Raw genomic sequence first — 27,309 nt, forward strand, 5'->3', positions numbered from 1 at the left:
TTTAGCCCTGTTTATAAGAGGAAATGTTGATTTAAAGATGGCACCAGGACAGAGAATTCTAAACCAGTCTCCATACAGGCTGAGCTAGGGTATGGTAGTGAAACAGCAGTCTTGTACGTTATGTGTCAGAGTGCAAATGTTCATGAAACAGAAGGTATTTCGTGTAGAAAAATAAAGTTCCTTATTGGTTTTCCACAGTGTCTGTCCTTCTGCCTGTATGTGTGGCATTGCTAAAACTGTTAGAAGAAATGGAATAGACTTTGATGCTGTGTATTTGAATAAGTAATGCACTGTGGTGGGTGTCAAATTATCTCTGTTGCAATTAAAGCTTTTTCTTTCTTGCTTTGTAACTATGGGCAAGTCATCTCACTTGGGTGTGCCTCTGTTCCTTCCCAACCTATTGCCGCCTTGGTCTCTGTGTGAAAAAAAAACCAACTTCTTAAGCTATCACCGCTTTTATACTCTGGAGAATTGGGGAATCTTAGGTGACAGTGAAATACTTTCATCTGTCTGTTACACTGATAGGCTGACTTGCTGTTTTAGCTCTGATCCTGTTATGATTACCTGTATCATTTCCTCTCAAAGTCATCATTCTTCACCATCAGTTTTGCAGTATTTATCCAAGCCTCCTTGATGTATACCTATCTTATGACCATCCCCATCAGTCCCCAATCTTTCTTCCCATGCTAACAGTCTAGCTGTGAGATTGAAACTTTTGTTATTGCTAATCCCCAAATTGATTCAGCAGCATTTTTTAAAGAGAAAACATGAAGGCTTTTTTTTCTCTTGGTGTTTTATTACTTGTTAATACATGACAAACAGATTTATTGTGGAGCAGACAGGCAGCATTTAGCATTGCTAAACAGAAAAACACTTCCTAGTTTTGCCCTTTTACGCCCTGGTGAATAAAAAGCTCCTTTCCCTGAAACTGTTTCTGATATGGATTAACACCACCATGAAGATAAGTTTAGAACCTTCTAGGAACTTGTCTGGGCTAAGGGCAAAAGAAAGGAAGGGCTTACAGAACTAGAGTTGCATTTTTCAGGCCCTTACTATCAACTTGCAAATAGAAGGGGCTGAGAAAAAAAGGCGGCCTTGGTGGTGGGGATTTACAGCTCTTCTGTTTCACCACTCCTTGGCACATTGACCTCAGTATGGTACTCAGAGGAGTCTCCCGAAGGCATCCAAGGTATTGGGGTTCTGTTGAAGGAGGGTCTGTTGCTGAAATTTTGATTATATATCATGAGAGATTCTGAAAGCAAAGGGCAAATATCAAACTGAGGCACTTTGAAGGTCATCCGTTTGGCTGCTTTCTCATAACCCCCGTAAGGCATGGCAGTCCTGGCACAAGGGAGTACATGGAGTTAGCAAACCGAGCATAGGTAAACAACAGGATTTAGAAAATAAATAATCAAAGTTATCAAGACTGTAAATTTTACCACTGTTGCAGCTCACTGGCCAACAAATCCTTCCCAAGAACATATATGTGTCCATTGCCTATGTACTAAAAAAGATTTAAAAACAACCCCCCCCCCCTCTGCTCCTGCGTACTTCCTTCACTCCTGTTGCATCAATCTCTATCAAACCATACACCTTTCACACCTGTTGGTACCCTGTACATGTAGGAGGCAGACACTGCGTTACTGCAGAAATGAGTGGGATTTGGGTTTGTCCTGGGTAGTGATGTCCTGAGGCTATGGAATTGGGTGGCAAAATTATATACAGAGGTTAACAGGAAATTGTTGCTGCCCTAGAAATATTTATAAAACTTTCAGTTCTTCTCAGAAGCAGCAGGAAGATCTTGATTCTTATCTGAAGTACTGTTAGGTATATGGCTTCTGATCGCAAGTATTTTTCCTTAACTCTTGAACTTTAAATGGCTGCAGTAATAAACAGTGGCAAGCTAAATCTCCCTGGTCAAATGGGGTGAGAAAGAAAGGGAAATAGGATTAAAGTCCTTTTATCCATCTGCATAGGTTTTCTGTCCATAAGCTGAATTAAAATCTCTAGCTCTTAATGTATTTTCTCTTTGTAGGCCTCCAAACATTTCATCCACAGGAGACTGTGCTAAGAAAATGACATGCATCTAAAACTTATTTACATTGCACAAGACAGGATGGCTATGGCCAGGGTTATTGTATTTTCTCATGCTAAATAACTTGAATTGAATATTGAAGAAGACTTACCGGTTAAAAGACTTGTAATGGGGGAAATCAGCTTTGGAACTATATGACAGTAAGTCAATGGTGAACTGACTTTTGTCCTCGGGGCTGATACCCATTGCTCGTTCCCAGGGGGAGATGTAAGTTTTAAATACAGTGATTTTTTTGCCTCCTGACTTGCCATCTGTAAACAGAGGAAGGTAAAACACTCTCGTTAGATGACACTTATTCTAAATACATTGCCTTTCTGTATTCTGCTATTGAAGTTGAGACACCAGCTGTGTTTCCAGATTCAACAGATTCCTAGATCAAGTCTGAGATTATATAGTTAGATTTATCTTACATAAGACCGTCATATGCGACTTCCATCCTCATCCACAAAAGTAGGTGTACCACAGTCTAAGAGCCACTCATCCAGGAATTTGTATTAGAGCATAGATTTCAAAGCTAGTTTTTTCATTCTTCTCTCTGGTTGCTCAAATAGAAACCTCTTACTCCAAGAACAAATGTCCTTACCCCATCATCTCTTTCACTACCTCAGGGGAAGCTTTATACAAGGCAAAATGCTATCTAATTTCATAATTTATTTCTCTCTTCTCTGTCTGATCATAGCAGACATAACCCCTCCATATAAACCTCACTGTCATCATCAGATGCAACAAATAAATCCCAGACTGTAAACTCCAAAACTAGGCTCAAACTTCAAAGTTAGCTCTAACTGACCGAAAACCTTTAACCATCGTATCTCAAGGTCTTGGCAACCCACAACCATCTTTACTAACATCTTCCTCAGTAGTCTATTCTTGAATGTTCTGTAATGACCATCTCCCTTGTCTCAGTATTTTTGTAAGTTGGCATTTTCTTAGTGTTTCAATGAACAGACATTCATATTTCCCCCCTCCTGAACCAGGATGTTAGAGCCAAGTCTGGGTCAAACACCTCAGGATGGCTAAAAGCAGTTTGAAAATATGACAGGGTGTCTCTCTGGAAGTTAAAATCCTGCCAATGACAGAGCTGCGCTTTGCTGTTAAGTCAGATACTTGATTGCCAGAAATTTTAGGTTAGCTTCTGCCTGCACCATTAAGCAAACGAGCTTAGACAAGGGTTTTCATTCAGCGTGTCTCTTCCTTTATTTTTTTCTTTTTCTTTTTTCTTCCAGTTGTGTATAATACCACCTTGCTAATAAGACCGTTGGTTGTGTATTGATATGTAGCACACTTCTAAGATTCTCATCCTTCATAAGCCTTAAAACTCCTGAGCAATGACTTCTGCTTCACTTCATTAAGGCAGATGGGAATAATAGGTTAATGGAGTTAGACATACTGGTGCTTCCATGGTGCCAGTTTGTGTAGAAAATGTAAGTCCATGTGAAGTAAATGAACCCTATTACTCTCATCTGAAACTTTCTTCTTTATCACACCTTCTTTCTTTGTCTTGCTTATTTTCTTCAAACCTTGCCAAACCCTGGGCTTCCCTGGTTTCAGAGAATTGCAGACGTGTACAAGAACCTCATTTTCATAAAGAAGATAAAAACCATTACGCCCCTCTTTCTGTGTGAAGGACTTACTTAAACTAAGTAATTTAGAAGTAAATTGATTGTTAGGGTTGAAAAATAAAAGTAGTTGGGATCCAGCTCTGCAGTAAAAGCTATAGGATGATATTAATCCTTATTCTCCCTGCACACAGAAATAGGATAACAATGGAGAAAAATCTCCTGTAAGAAGACAGAGAGTCTACACAGATTTCTTTTTCACAGGGATGCCCAGAAATGTAAAAGATGATTTTGATATAAAATGCACATTCTTCCAGAATGTAAATGAAAAACCTTGGATTTTACAAGTCACTCATTTGGTTACTTATGACAGTGGTTCCTGGTTCCCAAGCAAATTTGCTTTTTGTTGTAAAATCCCATAGGGACTGTTAAAATAACAATTTCACCTGCTGATTCACATACAAGGAATTTGGTTCTAGAGGTTTCTGGCCAGACTAAACAAAGGATAAAATTAAGCAAAGACTAAATTCAATGAAAAATACTTTTACTTGTACAGATACTGCTTCAGTAGACCGGTGGTGATTACCAGATAAGTTTTAGAAATATTGCTGTTCCTTTCTGAAGATTATCCAAAAAGTGCTGTTTGTTTAGATGGAAGCTTTGATTTGAAATTAGGGCTGATATACTCAAGACTGATGTGTCAGGTTAGACTACTGAGCTAGAGTTAATACTGTCTCCAGTAGTGGTCAGCGTGAAACCTTTGAATGGAAAGGGTATGCCATACTGGCATACTGCTGTATCAACCTTAGGAGCCCAGTAGTTAAGTTCCCTATCATTTCTTTGGTCCAGCCAGTGAAGGTATTTCTGCTTCATTGCTGTGATGTAGCAACACAGAAGCATGCAAACAAAACTATCAAGCTAAAGGCAGTTCAACTTTTCTGGACATTGCAATGGAACTTAGTTTGGAAGAATTCAGGTTTTCGTCAAATTAATTTACTTGTCCCTAAGAGTAAGGTTGGCATGAGCTCTGACAGCTTTAGCTATTTCTTATTCTTGCAGAGAGATACTTGCCTTTCCCAGTACCATCGCCTCCTCCACCACTTCCAGCCGATTCTCCTGGACGGTCCCCTTCACTGTCCCCAGGGCCTCCTTTGCTTCCAGGCCTAGGAGGAACAGCAGGATACTGCTGCTTACTGGAGCCATGCTGACCCGCTGTCACTCCTCCTACCATCCGCCCATGGGCATAGCCATGAGCATCTTCCCCGTAATGCCCTCCTGGTGGGATGAACTTCTGAAAGTGATCCTAGGGCAGGAGAAAAAAGAGTAGGAATCCCTGTTACTGGACACGGTCCATTCACATTTGCAGGGTTGGGTCCTAGAATGTGAACTTCTGGGTCTCCATGATCTGACCAGTGCTGTGTCTGAGTTACAAAATCAGTGGCAGAACTTCATGTAAGTTATTCTCTGTATTCACTATAGGAGTGGTTGTAGAACAGCAGCAAGGGCAATGGTAGCACACCTTTTAATGGATGCCTCCTAGTCATTTTGTATGATCAGGGTGAGAAGAGAGGGATCTGTGTATTGTCCGCAACAGTGATCAGTATGAAATACAGGAGGAAGGGAAAGGAAATGCAGCTTTTGCCAGAGTAGGTAAAGGTCCAGATGGAGATACATTGGCTAACCTGTGGGAAAGCAAGCTGGACAAGAAATAGGAAATGTTTTCATGTCGAGGTTAGGGTAGCCCAGCCAAGTCAGCTCCATTACAGTGTGGGAGCTAAGTGTTAAAGGGCACCAGAACAAAAGGGTAACTGTGACAACATAAAAGCCTGGAAGATGACTGCCCATATGTCTATTTTCTATATATATATAAAGGTCTGTATGGGGAGGGGTATTTACATGTTGAGAAAGACTGAAGAGAGAGCAGCCTGGGAAAACATGAAAGACTTCCTGGAAACCAAAAGAGGAAAATGACAAAAAGGAAGAGTTTTGTTTGTTGCAATAAGTGCGTTAATGAACCAAATCTAACCAGCAACAAGGCAAGAAAGCAAGCTGTATCCATCAATAAAATCAAGTTGGTCGTATTTTCCAGGCCATCCACTCTCCCCAGTCCAGGTTAGAAGGCACAATCCCTGCAGTACATAGTGAAAGAGCAAACTGTCTGTGCAGGATTTATAGACTCTGTGGTGCTAGCACAAGGTCCTGTCTTCGCACACAGCAATTTTAATAAGTACTTGTGTGGAACAGAAACTGATATAATATGTTTGCAAAAATGTTTTATGTATTGGTCATCAGTGAGATCAAAGCTTGAATCCTAACAGATATAAAAAAGTATCTCTTGTGTATTACAAGTAACATGGGTTATATATCACGTATGGTCTTTCCTGTTGGACTAGGGGATTGGCTATAGCTGCACAAAGATATAACAAATACAGCTAAAGTGAATGAATCTGTGGTTCCTCATGCTGCAATTCTGTTTGCATAAATTCATCTCAGGCTGTCAATGGGAGACAAGAGTGCCAGCCTCAGGGCTGGGTCTCAAAGGGTTAAGGCTTTCTCAGGGCTCTTACACCTAGTACAGTTCAGCAACAAGAAGCTTTCCAGGCTGTAAACAGGCTTCCAAGGCCAGCTGTTCGGTCAGCTAAAAATAGATGAGAAGTGAAAACCCCACAAGGCTCAAGGCAGAATTATCTGACCCTCCGCTCCCTGTGTCTCCAGCAACAGTGTCCAGGGTTTCACAGCAGGTCACCAGGCTGCAACCCAGGCAGGCAGCCAGCTGCAGGCTGAAGTGGCAGAGCTGGTGCCCCCAGGGCCTTTAGGGACTGTCTGTCCTTCTCCTAGCTGTAGGGAATTCCCTTTTTAGGAACAGAGGAGATGATGGTCCCCTGAATGTCATGAAGCACTGAGAAGGGAGAGGATTGTGAGCATTAAGCTGTACATAGGAGCTAGCAGGGCAATCTGTTCAATTATGCATGGGAGCTATGTAGCTGTAAAAAGGCAAACTGAAAAAAGGGTATTTTGAGGGCTAGGGGTCAGACTGAGGTTATTCTCAAAATGTTAATATATCTGCAAGGTTAGTGCTTCTACTGATTTGCTCAGTAATTTCAAAGCAGGATTTGCATTTGTTTTCCTTCAAGTTTCACCCATGCTGTGTTCTCTTCCTGAGAATTAAATGCTTATTTATCTTTTCCTCTGGTTACTTACATGCACTCTACATCAAAACATCAGCATAACATTAGTAAAACAGGCTGGTTTGTTTTTTTGCATAGCAGTATTTCATGTGACCAGGAAGGGTCATCATTGTCATCTGCTGTCATTTTAAGTTGCAGTATTATCACCAAGAAGGAGTGAAGTTTCTCTGAAACAAAAGGTCTGCCTCAGCAAGGCCACACCTAAGTCTTATTTAGCTGCAAATAAAATTAGTTTGATTGGTCTCAGGCTAGTTCATGATTCTTCATGGACCCACTGGGAAAACATCCTATGTTCAGCAGACATCTCCATTCAGGTGGGAAAGACCCATTCTCCATGCAATACCCCAGTCTACTCACCTGCTAGAATAAAAATGTAATTTTCTTTAGTTTTGGCCACCACAAGAGATTGTCTTAGCTCAAATTAATAGGAGGCAAAGGCAAATTCATCTTTTTGAAATCTTGAACCTCGGTAGATTCAAATGAGCTCATTCCAAGAGAGTGGAGTTCAGGAACAGCAGTTTCAAGCAGGAGTCTCACATAGTCAAAGCTGGGTAGGTGCGGCTTTGTCTCCAGTACTTACAGCATGCCTCTGGTCAGGATGTTTGGAGTGAAATACGGCTTACACTTGAGGGGAACGCATGTCTTGGGCCATTGCTAAAGCATGTGGAGCTTTTACATATATGCATATTTGCATCACAAAACCGACCTCTCAGTTAGGGTTGATTGACCCTGTTGGTGGAAGCCCCAGAAGTCCAGCAGTGTCAACCAAGAAGGCTGATAACCTTCTCCTGTTGGCTCTGGGTGCAGATCACGCAGTTCCTCTGTGGTAGGGTCAGCCCTGTTGGTGCGTTGCTAGAGGTAGTGGATGTTATCAGTCCCTGGGTGTCCCTAAATCCACTCTAACAAGAGAACAATTGTGGCAAGTTCATGTGATGTGTAGTCCCCTGGGTTGGCTAAACAAATTGGGCTCATGTCTTTGAAGTCCTTAGGGCTAGCAAGAGCCTGACCCCGCAGGCTGAGTGCCTAGATGGACAAATTCTGAATTCTCTAGGGCTACTGCATGTCTTAGGAAAAATAGATAATGAAAGATGATCCAACTAATGGAGCTGAGATCTCTTAAGTATCTCAACGCCCTGATGTCACTGCAGGCAGTCCCCGGGAGGAGACACTGTGTGCTCCCCGTCAGCTCCTTGCTGTGCCTTGAAGAGAATGATTGAGGCCACCAAATGTGTTTCTATTTCCACCTCACTGATAAAGAGCTTCCCAAAGGTTTGATGCCTATGTGGTTACTAACACTTCTGAAGTTACTGTGACTGTGTCCTCTCAGTGGCAGCCACTCAAATGCTCCATAACTGTGGGATGGGAGATTTAAAATTCAGACACTTGGAGAGTCTCATAGAATGCCTTCTGTTTTTATCAAAGTGTGTGCCTCGGTCCTTAATTTGGAATTGCACTGCCTTAAACCTATGATTCACTTTAAAAAAAAAGGATGAAAATAAAAAGTAACCTCAGCTGTTGAAGGATCTTAAGCTAATTTTTTTTTAAACATGCTCCTCAAAGAGGCACCATTCAGCCGTGACAGCTCCTGCTTTCTATTTTCAGGTCTACTTCTGACTTGCTGTTCAATCTTAGGCAAATTATTTTTTGCCTCTATGCCTGAATTTACCCATCTAAATAATAGGAATTTTTATCTAATACTACCCTAAATTATTTATATCTTATTTGTATATTTTATGTCATACTTGCCACATTTTCTTTGTGGATGAAAGAAACTGAGTTTCAGAATTTCAGTCCAAAGTTTTGTCACGGTGCTCTAACAAACTGCTATGGAAAATAAAAGGCTCTTCCTCTCTGTCATTCTGCTGTTTCCACACCACTCAATTCTTGAGTAAGAAGGCATCAGACTTCATGTTCACTCTTACACAGCTTTGGGTATAGTTGGGACCTCTAGGTCTTCTAGACCAATCCAACTCCAGCACAGCTAAGCTAATTTTGTTGGAAAAGTTACATCTCAGCTGGCTTGCTCCACTTAGGTCATAACCTGAGGCTCTCTCGTATCTCAGCTCGTGGTTATCCTGTAATGTTTGTTCAAGAGGTTTAATATTCCCTGCAGAACAGACTTCCTAGAAAGACTGCTTTTCCTAACATTTTCCCCTAAACGCTACCTCCAGTGATCTTGATTGGCATTCTTCTAAGTACACTAATGGGCAAACAGCCATCAGTGCACGCTTGTGCATTAAAACAAGTAGCTGCATGATAATATCTCTGTTCCTCTGTCGTTATGCTTTCCTTCACACACTGTATCATGTCTGGCTATTTAACATGTAAGATCTCTGAGGTAGGTTGTTTGTGTACTTCCATCTGCTGTGAAGCACCACTTTTGGTGTTGTAACATAACCAATTCCATTTTCTTCCTGCAACCTCTGCTTACTCCTCTGAGTTCTTGTTCAGCAGCAAAAGGAATATAGGATAACTCCTGCCATTATCCAGAAGAACAGTAATCCAGTTCTTTAACCCTTTTTCACTTCTTCTGTTTTGTTTCACAGTTGATAGCTTAGCTTATCTGAAGAAATCTCTTGACCTGAAGACCAGCAGAAATTACTTGGCAACACACATTCAGCTTGTTTTCATACAAACACTGCCAAGATGTGGAAATGGCATTTATTTTAACTTGTGGGTGAGTCTGAGAAAGTATCAACATGGGGGTTTTTTTGTTTGTGGGTCTTTGGTTTTTTTATGTACTACTGCTGATAATTGTCTACTCAGATATTGGTCATTCCACCTTCACAATCGTTTTAATTTAAGATCCGGTATGTAAAGCAGAAAGGGTGGGGGGAGGCAAATCAAATCTTTCTCTAAACTGTCTCCTGCATGTAACCCAAATCAGGCCACTGGTTTTGACTAGCAGAAAGACTATTTTTAAGGATCCTCACTGGAAGAAAAGCAGTGTAACAGCAACACCCAAAAAGCATAACTATGGTTTTGTTTTCAGTTTACTCTTGATGATAGCAAGAAGGTCTTACACAGAGGTTCCCAAAGTGGCTGGGGGACCTTGAGAGAAGTTAGGGCAATAATGACTGGAGCTGTAAGGCTAAGAAGCATAGTTTCACATGATCTTGATGTGTTTGAGGCCAAACAAATTTAGCATTATGAAGTGGAGAAAAGGTCTCTGAACTGCTGATCTATTAACTGCTAAACAGTGAAGTGGGATTTAGGAGACCCCGAGATAAGACTGAGACCCTCTCTATGACTCTGGGTGATTCATTAATCTACTCTATGGTTCAGTTTCACTGTTAAAAAATAAATGTAGTAATTTCCTTCATGCTATAGTTGGTCAGATGCTACAGTAATAGAGCACATAGCAAGATAGATAGGATTTCATCATGGTCTTTAGTCAGTAGTGAATAGCATCTTGCAGCTCCACAGTGAGGTTGATAATATCCTCTAAGACATGGAGAGAACCACAGTTCTTGCGACAGGGTGGCACAGCCTGGTGAGGAGAAGAAATCCTTCTTCTGATCTACTAGAGAGGGCTCAGCAGAGCCCAGCTTCTCCAGCACAGCACCAAACAAGGAGGATGTCACATGAACCCTCCCTGTTTGGCAGGGTATCCGTGTGCTAAAAGTGTCAAACTCAGCCCTCCCTAAAAACATCCCCTTGCACTGCATATTTGCAAGAGAAGAGGGTCACAGTTTTGAAAACAGCTATGCAGTAGGTAGTGCATTTCATTTTGCTCATGTTGGGAATGGTCGGTCCTTTTGACTGTGGGTTTAGCTACCGTTTGCCTTTAACTGGATGGGTGGAGCCGCATCAGTCATAGAGTGGCAGGTTTTCACTTTTGCATGGAGCTATCTGGCATTCATGCACACACCGTATATATGTTTTCTCCTCCAAAGGTAAGGAAAGTGATCTGATTGTCCAGTGTGGTTGTTTGGCTGCAGAAGGAGGAGGAGAGAAGCAGGAGGGTGATCGATGACATGTGACTGCTGAGATCTTCTCCCTTGTGTGGAAGGTTTATGGCTACAGCACAGGCTATTCTGGGACCCCTTATATGGTTTAGATTTATTTTTAATAACCTTTCTCTTTGTGTGTTTTTATATTACATTACCTTGCTGTTAAACTTTTGGGGGAAAGAAGCCATCTGCACTCCATCCCAGAACTTTCTTGACCTGCTTTGCTAAGCGTGTCCTGAGAATATTCTGATAGTTAAGAAATCTGTGATATAAAAGCAGAAAACACGACCAGCTTTAAATCCCTTCACTGTCCCACAGCCTTAAAGGCACAAGGACTTCTTTGGGATGGGGAGAAAAGGACATGGAAATTAACTGGGAGGGGGAAATAACTGGAAGTAGCAGTAGGAATTCTTTACTCTGCCATTATCTTCCTCCCACAGTTCCCTTTTGTTTAAGCCTTCTTTTCTGCATCTGCCTTTGAGCAGAGCCAGGAGCAACAAAGGAAGGGAACAGAAAGCTAATAAAATATTGCAATCAAAAGGGCTTTTTGATGAAAGTTATTTGATGCTAAGGTCAGGCACTGTCCTTCTGGTTTGGAAGATAACAGTGAGGCCACAGATCTGTTGCCTTTACCCGCCCAAGAGCAACCAGCTGTCTGAGAGGATGGCTCAGTTGCTGTGATCACTCAGCTTTTCTTCTCACTGCTCTGACTGCCAGCAAAGGTGCTAACTCATACTGGCTGTGGTCATGAGAATAGTTATCTCCAGAGGCAGTGGATGCAGCCTGGCAGAGTCCTTGCACAGAGCGCACAGGGCAGCCAGCAAATGGTAACAATTATGTTTGTGATCCTGCTAAGCTGGCCCCAGGCAAAGGCTCTAGGGCTGACCTAAGTCTTCCTGCACTGACCAGTGGAGATTTGTTATCTGTACCATGAATGTGGAGAAAAGATAGCTTTGAAAGTGAATCATGGAGGATTTTAAAGCAGAGTATCAGCTGCTGTTTGGAGACTGTTCCGTTGTTCTCATATAGCAAAGCCATAAAGAAAATCCTAGGCTTCTTAGGGTCTTGTCTAACCCCCAAGTACATTTCTCCACAGCACAGTATCTTACAGTGTTGTTCAAAGAGCTTGGCAGCAGGGGTATTCTTACAGAATAGAGGGAGAGATGCACTACAGAAAGGGTATGGTGTGAAAGTTGGGCACGGGTGAATAAACAAAGTAGGAAAAACAGCTAACAAAAAAGAATTGATTGTCATCAGCCTTTGTAAAGTCAGTCCTGGAGGGACTCTCTGCATGTACAGTTTTGAGTCAGTTTGTCAAAGCTCATTCGCTTTGTATTTCTCTGATTGGACACCCTTAAGTGACCCTCAAATTTTATAAGTTTGGACTTCAGCTTTTTTATTCCCTCACCTTATTATTTTCTCACTCCTCCTCACTGCAGCAGATTTTGACATATGAACTTGGCCCTCATATGTTTTAGGAGCTCTGAGATTGCTGAGTATTTATAAAAACAGCTTGCATTTCTCTAAGATTTTCATCTGAAGAGTCCAAAGTTCAACACACCATTCATTCTCACATCCTTTCTAGGAGATAGCTCACTGAAGAGATGAACTACCTAAAGCACAAAGAGATGAAGAAACTGCCCAATGTCTAACACCAGATATGCTTGCTATATCTCCAGTCTGTCATCCCTGATCTGTAATCTGACCTACTGTTGTAATTTTTAATGACCTTTTTTTTTCCCCCAGGCATCTTTCCACATCCTGCTTCCCAAATTGTCATTTTTAGAAGTGAACTACAAAGATTTACTTCTTGCTGCTTTTAAAAACATCAGAGGGCTAAAAAATAGCATGTTGTTTGGCAGAACATTTTCTTCAGCTTGACTTTTATTATTTTGCTTGAGTTTCCTTGGACTGGAAAATAGATGCCATAAAGGGATAAAATGACACCAAATAAATTTTAAATAACATCAGAAGACAAGATTCTACATCAAAATGCATATGAACCTGAAAAATTTTCTATTCGTTTTACTGAATTGCTGACAATTGTGTGAAAGGAGAGTTTAATTTGTAAAAGTTTAAGTATCTTCAGAAGACTTTACACCAGCAACTAATGTAGAGAGAAGTTCAAAGATTAAATAACAGTACTAACTCATGGGAAAGGGAAGAAGAAGAAGAATGGCTGAATTTATATACCATATCTGATAGAAAAATACTTTAGAAGAAAACAAACATAGCTTCTCGCAAATGAATTGAAGATACTGCAGTGTCAGGTTAGAGGTTTCTGTCTGAATTCTCATTTGTGGAACATCTTGCAGAAATGAGCAGAGGACTTTGCCCAGCAGGAAGCATAAAAGGGTATCCTAGGCTAAAAATAGAACTGCACCTACTGGAGCTGAAGTCAGACCTGGATGGATCATTTCCATCCTGCAGAGAAGAAACGGAATGGATACAAAACCAGTTAGTCCCACCTTGTGCAGCTCTGAACACGTGCCAAACATGCAGTCCTCCCTCGTCACTCAGTACTGAATTTTCTCACGCTTCTGCATGTGTGAAACCAAGTATTTGCCAAAGGAAAGTAGTGCTGATGCCGAAAAGAAATAAAACTTGTGGCTTTATATTACTTTGTCTTTTTCCTGCACTACTTTGCTAGTAGATCCCTACGCCCCCGGCCCATGCACATACAGAGGAGAGCTTGGGCACACTCCATTCCTGTTTCCCCTGGGTGTATGGAGCAGCTTTTTAGTTTTCATCTCCGACCTACCACAGAACTGTCGGTGAAGGCATCAGGGTTATTCTCATAAATGAACTTCTCCACCCTCAGCTGACGTAATTTGAACATCTTGGATCCTTTGTTAGTGAGGAGAGAAAGCTCTTCTAGCATCACATCTCTGGGGATGCTGATCTTCTTTCCCAAGTTCAGCTTGGACACCTCTTGTGGCATGACTACAAAACATAAGAAATGGGACGCTTTAGGAAGTGCTCTGGTCCAAGTCGCTTGGCCATTGCTTCCCAGCATCAGTAGTGTCTTCAAAGCAGCCAAATTATCTTCTAAATTAAGTTGTTAGGAAATAACCTATGCACCAAATTTTTACATTGATGACACTTTGGATATAGATGGGTGAAATTTACTATGGATTGCAATTGAGACAAATCTACACAGAGAAGAGTTGCGTAAAGGTGGAGCTAGATGCACATGTCCCACATCTGAAGCACCTCAGGCAGCGCAGCAGGATTCCTTAGTACTGCCTCAAAATGCACCACTGCCTTGTCTGGTTACACTTGCCTCCCCTCCTCTGGAATTAGATGAGTGGCATTCAGCTCTTCGGATTGTGCCAACATATAATAAATAAAGACAACTCTGGCATGCTTTGGTTTAAACATTATCCTGAAACCATGGCAAGATTCAAGGTTATTATATCTTTTTGTTTGTTTGTTTTAAGGAGAATTTCTAAAGGAAAAAGTAGCTGAAGTTCTCTTCAAGTGTTAATGTGCTTGTTACTCGATAAGTCCTTTTCCATTTAATTTGGTACCACCAATTCTCCATCAAAGCAAGGAATTCAAACATTTTCAGTGTAAAAATCTTGCAGGAATGCAGTTAAAGCTTTTCATTCAGAAACAAGCAACTTTTCCTAAGCAAGGTTAAAACCACTTATCCACCTCTACATCTCATTTCCAACAGAGAGTGAACCTCCATCCTTAAACTGGTATAAAACTGGTATAAGCCCATTTGTTTTATTAGACAATCTCTGAAGAAATTATTATTTTTTTAGCAAGCCAATTTTATATAGCACTCTTTCATAGCACAGGACGAAAAGTCCTTTAACTGCAAATTGAATTTTTACTTATTTGTTAACTTGAATAAAGGATTAGGGACAAACAGAAAAATATATACCTGTACCCTAGCAAAGAAGTTTCTACAGCCCTTTTTGGGGGCTGAAGAAAGGGACAGCACTGAATTATTACTTTTTAAAACCTCTAAAAATCTTCCCCATGCTGTCAAAAGTAAAGAGAAGATAGGGATATCACAGTTAATTAAAAGTCACCCTACCCAATACACAGGTATTCTGTGGAAAGGAAAGTGTCCCAAGTTATATTCTTCCTGCTGTATTACCCCCTCTAAGAGACTTTGACTTTTTCAACTAATGAGTGCTGGAATCAAAGGAATTCTCTCACGTAGAGGAAAAACAAATTAGAGACAAAGGTTATAAGAGAGAGAAAAAACGTAGATTATAACTAGGCACTGCAATATTGATACCCATAACAGATCATGTTCTTTTTCCATTCACACTGGTGTGCATCCAAATTAATGCTGCAGGAGGATATGGGTTTACAAAATGCAATTTAGTTCAATGTTTGGCCTGAGTGTGTGTGCAATGCTTTTGAACCGTAAACTAGAAAATGTGATGTGGTTGAAGGCTGAGTTTCAGTAATATTTGTGGGTCTGTCTCCTGGTATGTTCACTGCATGTCTCGCTCTGGGAGTTCAGTCAGACAGGGTGTGAAATTTTAAAAGCTGAAATTCAGGTTGAAATCCAAACAATTCTCACGTGTGCAGGTTTGCATATCTTACCTTCGTGTGTCAGCTTCCCAATGAGTTTAGTGGACTTTTTCCTTTTAACAGGAGCAGGAGTCCCTGCAAGGGGCATTCCCACAAAGTGTTCTCTGCTTTGCTCTAAACACACAAGGAAATGGAGAATGAAACACTAGAAAGGTATTTCTTGCCTGTCTTTTAGTTGCCTTCTACAGTTACGACATACACAGCCTTCATGTCACACACAGGTTCTTTTCTACCCCTTCCACATGAAGGAGCTAGTGAATGCTATCATCCCATACAGAATATCATCATCAGACCATTTTGGTGTTCTCTGGAGACTTAGCATTATGACACAAAATATGGCAGCAGATCACAGCAGAAGCATTGTCAAGGTGCCATATAGCATTGTCATCCAAAATAGGCATTTTATTTGCAGTATGGCAGTCTCCCATCACCCACGTGTGCCACAGTGGTACTCTGTTATCATCTTGTGCTGCAGTAACAAAATGACAGTTTGAAAATTTGCTCTATCATACCATATTATAATACCATGCAATTATCATTAGATGGTAATAGTATTTTTGAATAAAGATTTTGTATCTGTCCATGAGTTATTTGGGAGCTTTCTGAATAATGTGCAATTTTGGTTTGGATATTTAGTCCTATTAGAATTAGAATAGGTATTCAGAAAACCACTAAACTGCATGTTCTGTTAAAAAAAAGAAACAAACCAAACTCCTAAGTAATTCTGTCTTTTATGACTGCTACTGTTTTGTTACAGAAGGGCTGGAGGAACAAGGCACAGGCAAACTTGTTAAAGGAAAAGTTTTTCACCCAATTTGAAGTCACTTGCACCTCTATATTATGTATTGATCTTATCGCATATTATTTTGGAGGGTGGAGGAGGGGAAGAGGGAGATTTCTTCTGGTACAGTGTTCCCCATCTCTGTCCCCAGATAGGATGAGAGATCTGTACTGCAAAGTCAGGGAAAATTAGGAGAAATCTCAGCAATTCCACTTCAGGCAGCTTCTCAGAGTCCTTGGGGTTTATCACACATAATGCAAGTAGGGCACATGTCTTGCCTTCACTTCAATACTGTCCGTACCCAAACAACAGCATACAGGGGGACAGATCCTTGCCTAATACAACACAACACAAAAAAAAATGAGCAAAGGCCCGTTGGCTTCAGCAATAGCAGTAACTAACCTTTTCTGTCTTTGTGATTCTTTGCACTTTAGTTGCTAAAAATTTCAGAACTGAAGACATTGAACTATGAGTTATATTTTAAAACTAGCAAGCAAACAGCTGGCTCTAGGAGTTTGTACGCTGCCCTTGTTGTGATCAAGACATTTTTATCTACTGTGTGTTTTGCAGTTTCATTCTATCATTGCTCCTTTTGCAACATGATTTTCATGTGATGAGGTGATGATAACTGCTAAAAGAAGCCCAGCCACAGCAAACCAGCTACAATCACATTGGCAGATACTCTCTCAGATTAGTTTTTCTTTCAGATTCCCAAGCTTTCCTTTTTTACTGAGATGCTGCCTACGTAGTTCACATCATAGAAGAGCCCATCCTGGTGTATTCCCAAAGCACGCGTGAGCAGGTGCAGCCATAAAGCACACGCTGCACATTCTCCTCGAGCAGCCAGACATCTGCTTGGCTATATAAAAGAAGCAGGCCCTGCTTGACAGGAAAGGGGCAATGCTGCCAGCGGGCGGAGGGGTGGGAGGTTATGGCCCATCTGATGGGTCATAAGACTGGCAAAACAGAGGGAAATCATCTGTATACCCCAAACATGGACTCCCTGGGGCAAGACAGAAAGGGCTGGCCCTGGTGGGGAGGACCTGTGCTCCTCTAGCACACCCATTCCCAAGGAGCAGTGAGGGCAAGTCTGCCCCATTCTGCTGTCCTCCTTTACTAATCCCGCAGGACTGAGGAGTGGAAAACCTGCTGCATGCAATTGGTCTAGCGTAAGGAAAGGGGCAGCAGTCTTTCACTATGGACAGGGTCAAGAGCTACACTGGGACTACTGCTCTTTCATCATGGTGAGGCTGCTGGAGCCTTAGCCCCCATCCTCCCAACTATCCCATACATAAAGCCAGAGCCACAATTATCCTGTTCTCCCCTGCGCTGTATCCCTTGGTTCAATTCCTCTGGCTTTTTCTGCATTGGTCTTTGCAGAAGTCATTTCCTTGTTTTTGCTGCAAACCAAACCAGTCTTTACCCTCTCCAGCACCTGCTCTAAACCATTTTGCTGCCCAGTCAACTCACCTCAGGTTTGCAGTGCCAGGCTCAGACCAGTTCACTCGCCTGCCCCACAGCTCAGCAGTGGGCTGCTTCCTTCCAGCCCGTCTCTGGGTGCTGCTGGGCAGGCTTGTCCAGTAGCCCTGCTCACCCAGGATGCCTGGGCGCAGGCAAGCTGTGCCCAGCACAAACTGCTGATGCAAAGTGCTGTGAATTTGACTCCTGAAGGCTGCTCACACAGGCATCCTGCAGTTATTAATAGCTAACGGCCCAGAGGGCAGAGTCTCAGATAGCACTGCCACCAGACCCGAGGAGAGGGGAAAGGAAAAGGTTGCTCCTCAGGCCTCCTGCAGTAACTGCCTCAGTTTCCAGGAAGATGTAGCACTCCATAGGTTCCTCGCTTCTTCCTCCTCTTTGTTCAAATCAACATCCGTTCCCCTTCCTCCTCCTATTGCATTTTAATGCAATTCATAAAACCATCTCAATATTCTGTTTCTCAGGAACATGTACATACATGAGGTAATGCCTCAAAATCTCTCTTGGATCTTGCTCTGTTTTACACCTTCCTTCTGCCCCCCCCTCCACTAGAGGACCCAGTGTCCTCTAGGCTCTCATACATAATTCCTAAAATGCCAGGCAGTCGAATAATACATCAGAAAGCACAGAAGAAAAATAATGGTATGCATGAAACAAGAAGTAGTAGGAAAACCGCAAAGTCTAGAAAACTATTTAGACAGTTCTAGGAAGTAGCTGTGTAATGGGTGTGGGAAACCCAGCAGAATCAAATAGCAAGGAAACCAATTTCCTGATTCATGACAGAAATAAGGTTGGTTGCCTGCACTTGGTGCAGCTTTATACATGCAAATGACTCCCCTTTAGCTCCTGTTCATTATGAGATTACTCTCCCTGTTTTTCCCCCCATACCCAGTTGGGTTCTGGTTCTAGGATGAAGGGAACATATCTCATTTTACTGGATTACTCAAAGATGCACATACCTTTCAGCTTCTATGTAAAGCAGAAATCCTACAGAAAACAGTGTCTTCCTATTTCACGTTGGATCAAAATCAAGTTGTCTACTGAATAAACCTAGAGTCGGGGGGGGGGGGGGGGAGGGATCAAAACACAGCTGTGATTGTAGTAGAAAATCATCCGCACTGAAAATTGCAAGCAAATTTGATACAAAGGAACATCAGGAGACAGTTACTTTCCATTTTTCCTAGGTTTTGCAGTTGGTTTTGCCTGCACCAAATGCGTATAAACCTTCCCAGTGGGTTGAAAGCACAAAGCATTAACCCCTAGTAGTGCTTGGAAGATCCTGTAACAGTGCTGTAACATACCTATGGGCAATACTCAGCTTTTATACCCTGCTTGGAGTCAGGGCATGTATGGCAATCTCCTGGCCTAGTTTCCTGTCGGGAGGAATGGCCGTAGTCAAGAATCACACTCAATATGAGTTAACATCTTGCTCGTTTACTGTTCAGACGTCTTGACATTTATACAAGACTGACTTGTCCACGCGTCTTATACAATACTCTAATTGGTACAATACCCCGTTTCACGCGACACTATCTTATTCTCTATTGGCTGAGCAAGCTTCTTCACGAGGTGTCCAACAGTTACTTATCCCATTCTTCAGCATCCAGGTGTTGTTTGTCAGGCTCTTCTTATCTTCCTTTTTCCCAGCGTACAAGGACACAGCGTCCTTGTCTGCTCCAGTATTTTGTAAACTTATGCTTCGTTCCCACATAACAGCTGGATTGCTCACATGCCTTTGCCCAGCCAAGAAATCCTCAACAGTTTCCCATTTTCCTCTCGCTTGCATCCATATAACCACTGTGTACACTTCACACTGTGCCTATAGCACAGCTCTTATTCTCCCTCATTCGAATCTACTGCAACACCGTGCTGTAAGCTTTCCACTATCCAGAAGAGTGCTGCATCCTTCACTGAGCGCAACAGATACACCAGAATGATTTGTGGGGGCCAGACAGCCTGGATCCTGCCCCCACACTCCCATGCCAGTGTTCTGGGAGTAACTCCCCAGAGCTGCACCAGTGTAAAACAGGTGTAGGGGCTAGCACAAGTGAACTCTAAAACACCCACTGCCTGCCCTGACCACCATCACAGAGCGTCACGCCTGGTGAAGGCATTTACATCTGCACAAAGCTGGAGGGTGTCAAATACTACTATCACAACTGACCATCTGTCCACACTTCACACCCGCTCTGCAGAAGTGCAGGTGGCCACAGAGGAGCAGGTCTCTTAGTGTTGGCCAAGCCCTGCTCACTGCAGGTTGTACAAAGAGGAGTAATTTTTCACCATATTTATTTCTCTTGGATTGGTTTAGCACCATGCTTGGCATTTGCCCAGAGTGCCCAGTGCCTGCTGTGGAGTCCAGTTGTGCTCTTTGAGATGCTGCTCCCTGTCGTGGTTTCAGCCCAGCCGGTAACAAAGGACCACGCGGCCGCTCGCTCACTCCTCCCGCCCCCCTCCGGTGGGATGGGGGGAAGACGGAGGAGAGAAAAAAAAAAAACAAACCTGGAACCTCGAGGGTTGAGATAAAGGCAGTTTACTGGAACAACACAAAGAAATTGCAACAACAACAACGGTACTAATGAAAAGGTATACAAAAAGAGTGATGCACAGTGCAACTGCTCACCACCCGGGCCCCGACGCTCTGCCACTTCCCCCACCGAAAAGAAGCGCCCACCCCCCGGCCCGCTCCCCATTTATATACTGAGCATGATGTCACATGGTATGGAATAGCTCCTTGGCCAGTTCAGGTCAGCTGCCCCGGCTATGCCCCCCACCTCCCAGGTTCCTGTAAAAAAATTAACTCTATCCCAGCTGAACCCAGGACACTCCCTTATTCAGGTTCTCTGCATTTTAAACCCTATTTATCAAGGGAGCTATTGCCTGTCACACAAGGTGATGGCACGTAGGGGGGGGCATAATGAGAACAGACACAATGTGCTGCTATATTGCTTAAAATCAGCAGCCCTTTGCTTCTTCTTTCACAAAGGCATGAGGTACAGTTACCTTTTAATTTTAAGAAGTTTCTATTTCCGTTTTGATAGTCATCTAAGAAATGAATGTGATGTATATTACGGGCTGAGAACTGCAGCTACCACTATATGGCACCTTCTTGCTGAGCATCACTTGAGTGATGCTAAAACTTTGCCTCCTCTCTACTTGCTTCCAGCAGCTGTTTTCAGACCAATTTATAGCTGCTGTATTATTTATCCAGTCATCTTCTGTGCCTTCCTGAGCACACATTACAACTTTGGGGAACAGTTTGAGCCAGATGGGTATCATGTGGAAATCTACTGGATTTGGAGGCACGGTGTAGCTCCAAAAGATGATGTAGCAGGGAAGTATGTCGTTGCTCTTCCCTGCCATGAGCACGACCTGCTGCTTTTCTGCTTCCTCCCACCCCAGGGGTTCAGAGCTGCTCCAGCAGGCAGCTGCATGGAGGCAGGAGCTGAGCAGGCTGGAAGGGAAGAGAGTGCCCCACGGCTAGCTGGTATTTGGAGGTGAGCAGGAAACATATGTGAGCCCTCTCATAAAACTCAAGAGAAACTAGGGAAAAGCAGTAGCAAGGAGATGAAGAGAAGGCATGTCTAGCATGTTGTGTGAGGATCTCAATCAGGATATGAGCAGGCATGCCCAGCAATTAGGACCAGGAACAAGGCACTGACAGCGATTCAGGGTGAGCCAACTCCAGGAGGCAAGACTCCTCTGTGGATCCCCAGCCCAAAGGGCAAGAGGCAAGCAGGGTTAGGGGCAAGGCCAAGGACCTTGAAGTCCAGCTTCAAGGACTGATGGAAACTGTGGTCTGATGGGAACAAAGCATTTGTATGCCAAGTCAAAGTCTCATGTGAGAAGTAGGCAGGGTGGTGAGGAACTGGAAATGAGACATGTTGAGCAGGCATATGAAGGAAAGTAAGCTAGGAGTAGAGAGTACAGGGCAGGATCTTTATCCAGGGCTCAGAAATAGTATCTGGAAGCTGAAATGATCAAATGGGGAGATTCCTTTATTCTCTAGATGCTGGTGGGTTGTATTTAGGTTCCTAGACCAATCATTGGACTCCTCAGAAACTCCAGTAGCAAAATCCCATCTTTAGACCATCCTCTTGTTCAGGTTTTTCAGTGCTGTTGTGGCTGTGGCTGTGGTCAGGCTCAAATTCTGAAAAGACCTTGGCCACCTCCACTTTGAAAGATGATCCATAGTCCTCATTTAGCGCTCTGTGAAGTCCCATTCTGTCCTTGCAACCCTGATCCTCCAGAGGTTATTTTCATCTGCATGTGCATATATATCTACATACACTGAGTGAGACACAGGACCTAAGACTGCAGCAGGTGTGTACTGCACAGAACCTGAGCCTTGAACCCAGAAGGAATGTAAGAGAGGATTTATCCTATTAGTATGGCACCAGGATTTATAGGGTGATTTGGATAAAGTACTCTTGCGTTTGACACTTATGCACCAAGGCACATCTTTAAATGAGATTCTCACCTCCTACTCTACCTTCAAATAAAATTATATGTCTCCATTTTCAGTTACCAAGCTGAGAACTAAATCCTGCTCTTTCTCCTCTCTATGCATAGTTTCTCCCAAGAGATAGAAACATCTAGTTCACTAGTTGAGAAATGTCAATGGTGGGTCTAGCTGAGACTTCTCTTGTGCCCTGCCATGGTGCCAAGTTCAGCAGCTCAGTGGCTTTTTCCACTGGGAATATTGTACTGATCTGATAGGTCTGGCATAAGTAATACGATGAACTCATCATAGATGAGAAGTTATGTAGGGCTCTTACTGTTATCTTAGCTACTCATGCTACTCAATGCTCAAGGTTTTAAATCATTACAAGCCTTGCTTGATGAGCTGTTTTAGTTTTGGTTGGAGGGGTGGTGCTGGTTTACCAGGAGCGTGGTGAGGTTTGCTGGCTAAATTCAATCTTTGCTTGAGTACATGGAATTTCCACTTAGGTCAGCGGGGTAGTACATGTGCTGCCTGCAGGACATTTCAGCACTTCAGGGACGAGTTTTTAATCATACAGGGAACTGTCTGTATCTCACTGTGACCACCTCCCTCTTTCCAAATATAGCCTTTGCTTAAGTGGCCTTAGAAACAGCCTGCACAAAGCTTTGCTTTCTCTGACTTGTATCTTCAAAGTTAATTTATTTTTGCACTGCATTCTTGTGCACCTAATTTCAAGTGGTCTAACTTCAAATTGTTAATGTCTGCAAAATCATTTCAAGAACAGCAGATGAGGTCTGCCTCATTACATAGTGCTGGATGGACATAAGCAGTAGCTAAGACAGGCGTCTCCTGAGCACATTTTGATCATGTGGAAGTCTGGCAAACAGCACCAGTCTGGCAAATAGCCTTCACCATTTTAATGGTCCAAAGATAGAGAATTAAACCTCGATCCTGCTCCCCATTTCCCCTGCAGCCCAGGACTGATCTGTGCTGAAAGTGTTCATAAGCAGCGGATTGCAACATGATTCGATCTGTTCTGGAAAAAAAGTTGCAAAACTCTCGGCTTTTTTTCTGGTTGTTTTTTTATTTTGAAATACATCTTATGTAATATTTGTTATTTTAAATTATTTCGTATATTGCTTAATCTCCTCCACTTCTACACAGACATCAGGAAGACTTGTCAGTAGTTTGTAGTGCCACAGTATGAGAAATAGTTAATGCCAGGCTCCCTCCTGCCACTAAGTGGGCTTAATGTACGATGAGATGTAGGACAGGGACAGAAACGTGTAGAATTTGATCACAGAGCTGGAGTGTGTGTTGAAATACCTGGCATGCCCATGATCTCTTACTTGCTGGGCAGCCTGTTTGCCTGCGTGCCTAACATGTACCACCCAGGAATCTCCTTCAAGCTGCAGCAATCCTCTTGCTGCCAAAACTCCCCAGCATGAGGCTGGCCTTCTCCTCTGGTATGTGGGACTGAGCAACACCATATGTGAACGCCAAAAGAGGACAGTTTAGGAAGAAAGGATTTCCTGAGATTTTAAACCCTCCAGATTTAAGACCACATCAGGCAAATGCCAAAACCCCAGTAACTCGAAGAACAGTGGCAACACCTAGTGGCCGTTGAAGCCATAGGTCTGTGCTGCCTGGGAATACCCTCAGTCTTCCTGCATGCCACATGCCCTGCTGTGCTCTTTGCTGGACGCTTCTTCCATCGGGTATGATTGTTTGGGGGTAGATAGCCCCATTAGGCACTTTACTATTTTCTGGTTTTACTGGTTTTTACTCTCTGAGTAGTGCACTGAAGTCCAAGTTCATCCCTAGCCTTCTGCATAGCTGTTCTGTAATCCTTCGGCTTTGCTTTGTGCCAGTAACCTCAGGGCTGGTTCCTGTTCCACCTTTGAAAGTCTGTTTGTCTGGCTCCTTCTGACATGATCTGCTGTGAGAAGAAATGACTCTCACTTGAGAAGGTTGCAGAGGTTAACAGGGAATTTAATGAGAGCCCTGGACACAGCAACTGTCCTGCAATGTGTCAAACCATCTGGAATAGCTCATAATCCTACTATGTCATCTTTATTAAGCAAAACAAGATGCAGTCCTAATCTGCAGCCTGTGCATCTGTAGACTTATTTCTTTGGAAGCTGTGCTTCTGGTTGGACAGAAGCTCAGGTTTGGCATCAGCAAACATTGCTGCTGCTTTGTGCGTTTCCTGTCCACAAATCAATCACAAATATGCTGGATAGTCCCAAGACACACCTCCAGACCACAGCATAAGGAACCCCTCCTTGTAATTAATCTGAAAAACATGCACAAAATGATACCTGGACAAGTGTCCAGAGTCTGCAGTCTAATCCTACAGCTGACCCCAGTGTCTCCTGCAGTGCTCAGGAATTGCTGTCTGTGAGTGACATGCATCTGGGAAAGGCAACCTGCTAACACTTGTCCTAAACTGAGCACAGTGAAACTCTCAGGATCCCGAAATTGAGTAGACTTAAAATGAGTTGGGTTAGGGTTAGCGTTAGGATTAGGCTTGGAGCCGGAGGGTACAATGGGCTATATTTGATTTTCTGACTGATTTGGTTTTTCTCATTTCTCAGTTAATATTAAGAATAAGTTGAATTGTTCAATGTGAGTTTATATTTGGATTTACCAGAGCTGACAAAATTCGGTTGATACCAGATTTACAAGCAGAGGGCAGGGTTTCGGTTAGAGCAAGCTGAGGGGCAGGGCTGGGGCAGGCCACCTTGGGTTTGGCTGAGATGGAGTTAATACTCCCCATAGCGGCCCTCATAGCGCTGTGCTCTGCATCAGTAGCTAGAACGGTGTTGATAGCACACCAGTGTTTTGGCTCCTGCTGAGCAGTGCTGGCCCAGCATCAAGGCTGTCTCTCCAACATTTTTGCCCCCCCCCTCAATGGCAGGCTGGGGCAGGGCAAGATCTTGGGAGGGGACATAACCAGGACAGCTGACCTAAACCAACCAAACAGATATTCCATACCATATGACGTCAGCTCAGATATAGCTAAGTAAAGGGAGACGGAAGGAGGGGGGCATTTTTTTGTCTTCCGGAGCAACCACTACGCGTACTGAAGCCCTGCTTCCCAGGAAGTGGCCAGACATCGCCTGCTGATGGGAAGTAGAGAAGAGCGTCATTTGGTTTTCTTTGCTTTCACGCGCGACCTTTGCTATCACTTTATTAAACTGTCCTGATCTTGACCCACGAGCCTTTTGTTATATTTTCTCTGCCCCCCCCCGCCCCGTCCAGCTGGGGAGGGGGAGGGATAGAGCGACTTTGGTGGGCACCTGGCATCCAACCAGGGTCAACCCAGCTCAGATTGGCGCACAAATATCTGCACCCTAGCATTAAATGAGTTTTTTTGTCCTGTGGTACCAAAGTTTTTGTCTCACTTAAGTTTTTACTTGCATAGGGTTTTTAAGTCCCACTTAGGTGATTTTATTGCCAAGACATCTCTTCTTTTTAGACTCCTTATATTCTTTTGGCCTGAAGTAGTTTGTTGGTAGTGCTGTATGCTTGTGGTATATACACAGCCGTTTATCCTGGGTACCAAGCAAAGAAGTTGACAAAATGCCACATATAAAGTGCATGTCACAAGTTTATTCTTCTGCACAAACAGGCAGAACGTGAGTGTAAATTCGCGGGAACAGAGAAGGAGAAAATGTATTTCCTTAAACAAAGGTGTGTGTCTCATCTTCTTCTGGGGTCACATCTGCCACCAGACAGAGGACTGCTTCTGGTCTCCCAGTTTCAGAGCACTGAGGAGTTTCTTTTCGGAAGAGGGTCCGGTAGGGGTTGATGGATATTTTACCAGAAAGGTAGCGTTTTCTTTGCAAGGGAGGATCTTTGATTGGACTGTGCTTATGTCTAACTTTTATGACTGCTCATCACACCAGTCTCTTCCAAGATCCTCCTTCTTAGCTTCTGCAAGGTCCTGAAGTTATTTCTGGCAAATGTTCTTTTATATGCCGAGTGAATGGAGTGATACTGCTGAAGCAAAGATAAACCCCAAAGAGGCGTGATTGTAGGCAGTTTTAAATCAGAACCCATGCAGATATCTTCAAATGCTTAACAAGGGGACACTGGAGTTTGGCCTACCAATGCCTCTTAGAACTTAGCTGGTGGGACCTAAAACTTTTCAAAAAACTGTTTATATTTGTGCTTGTTCAACAGGTGAGGAATTAGAAATGTGGAGAGGCTGAAGAGAACCTTATACGATATTGCTCGTAACTTCACGTGTGACCTTTCTAGCAGGCCGGCCACAATATTTTCATGAGCAGACACTAGCAGAGCTGCTTGAAGCCAGCAGTAGTGTAGGTTTCTTCCTTGTAGCCTAGCAGATACTTCTGAGTATTATTTCTAATCTCATGCTACTTGCAGCCACAAGACCGTAATTTGGATACGCCATAAACAATGTAGGATTCATATGAATCACCGTCTTCTTCTGCAGATGAAGTCCTGTGTCAGCATAGGATTCAGAAAAGATAGGGAGGGGCTGAGATCCATAAAACTACTTTGGCTTTGCTTCTTTGAACTAAGGGTGTTAGAAGTGAAATGCAGGATCCCCGGCCTCCTGGATCTTTTCCTTTGTCTGTTGTTTAACATTCATTCTGCAATCAGACATAACTTTTTCATCTCCTACCCACTGCTTTATTAGAAATGATGGGCCATATGCAGTTACTCCACTGACTTAGGTCCTGACATCTAACGGTCAGCAGTGTTTCGCCATTACTCCTTCTCCTGCATCAATGTCTCCCAGAATCTGGAGTGGGACCACTGAAGTACTAACCACATGCAATCTCCCTTACATGCTAAGGCCAGACCTCTTTTTTCCTGTGGTGAAATCAATTTCCAGAAAGACTCAGGCCCTGAGAGCACTTATCTTTAGGTGCCTGAGGGAAAGGGACAGTGGAACAAGATTCAGACTTTGTGAGGTATTTTTTTACTGCAGAATTATCTTGAGCACCCTTTCTCTGGTCCACACAACCCCGCTTTACACCTGAGTTCAGTAATGCTTTCAACCTAGGCTAGATTGCCTGTCTAAGGCTAACTGGTTTTAGCCACTAGCCAGGGAGAGAGATGGCACTGCACAAGGAGTCTAGAGACCAAGCATTTGGAGCACTTCGAGGTCCTTCCCACACCTTTCTTGGAAAAAGAGCATAATTATTCTACTGCTGGGAAGAATCACAGAGCTTCTATTTGCTACAACACAGAAATTTTTTCATAAACACTGGCGAT

General features: G+C 43.0%; 1 protein-coding gene across 2 annotated transcripts; it reads right to left on the reverse strand.

Moving 5' to 3' along the window:
- Window positions 1-1,038: 1,038 nt before the first annotated feature.
- Window positions 1,039-17,767, reverse strand: MYOZ1 (myozenin 1). Of its 2 annotated transcripts, XM_010567752.1 has the most exons (6): window positions 17,604-17,712; window positions 15,365-15,466; window positions 13,557-13,738; window positions 4,726-4,957; window positions 2,187-2,346; window positions 1,039-1,341 (listed from the first exon to the last, which is right to left on the reverse strand). In XM_010567752.1, the coding sequence occupies exons 2-6, from the start codon at window positions 15,438-15,440 to the stop codon at window positions 1,110-1,112; spliced, it is 882 nt and encodes a 293-aa protein (XP_010566054.1). In that variant the 5' UTR covers window positions 15,441-15,466; window positions 17,604-17,712; the 3' UTR covers window positions 1,039-1,109. The 2 variants fall into 2 exon arrangements, with proteins under 2 accessions (XP_010566054.1, XP_010566055.1); XM_010567753.1 differs by lacking the exon at window positions 15,365-15,466 and having other exon boundaries at window positions 17,604-17,767.
- Between the last annotated feature and the right edge of the window lie 9,542 nt (window positions 17,768-27,309).

Source organism: Haliaeetus leucocephalus, unplaced genomic scaffold (genome assembly GCF_000737465.1).
Source record: "Haliaeetus leucocephalus isolate CR32 unplaced genomic scaffold, Haliaeetus_leucocephalus-4.0 Scaffold229, whole genome shotgun sequence".
NCBI classification, from domain to species: domain Eukaryota; kingdom Metazoa; phylum Chordata; class Aves; order Accipitriformes; family Accipitridae; genus Haliaeetus; species Haliaeetus leucocephalus.

Coding starts and splice junctions, on each gene's coding strand:
- MYOZ1 (XM_010567752.1), bottom strand. CDS start 15,440: ATGCCCCTTGCAGGGACTCCTGCTCCTGTTAAAAGGAAAAAGTCCACT. Junction 13,739..15,364: donor TGGGAAGCTGACACACGAAG/GTAAGATATGCA, acceptor TATGTTTTGTAG/TCATGCCACAAGAGGTGTCC. Junction 2,347..4,725: donor AGGCGATGGTACTGGGAAAG/GCAAGTATCTCT, acceptor CTCTGTTTACAG/ATGGCAAGTCAGGAGGCAAA.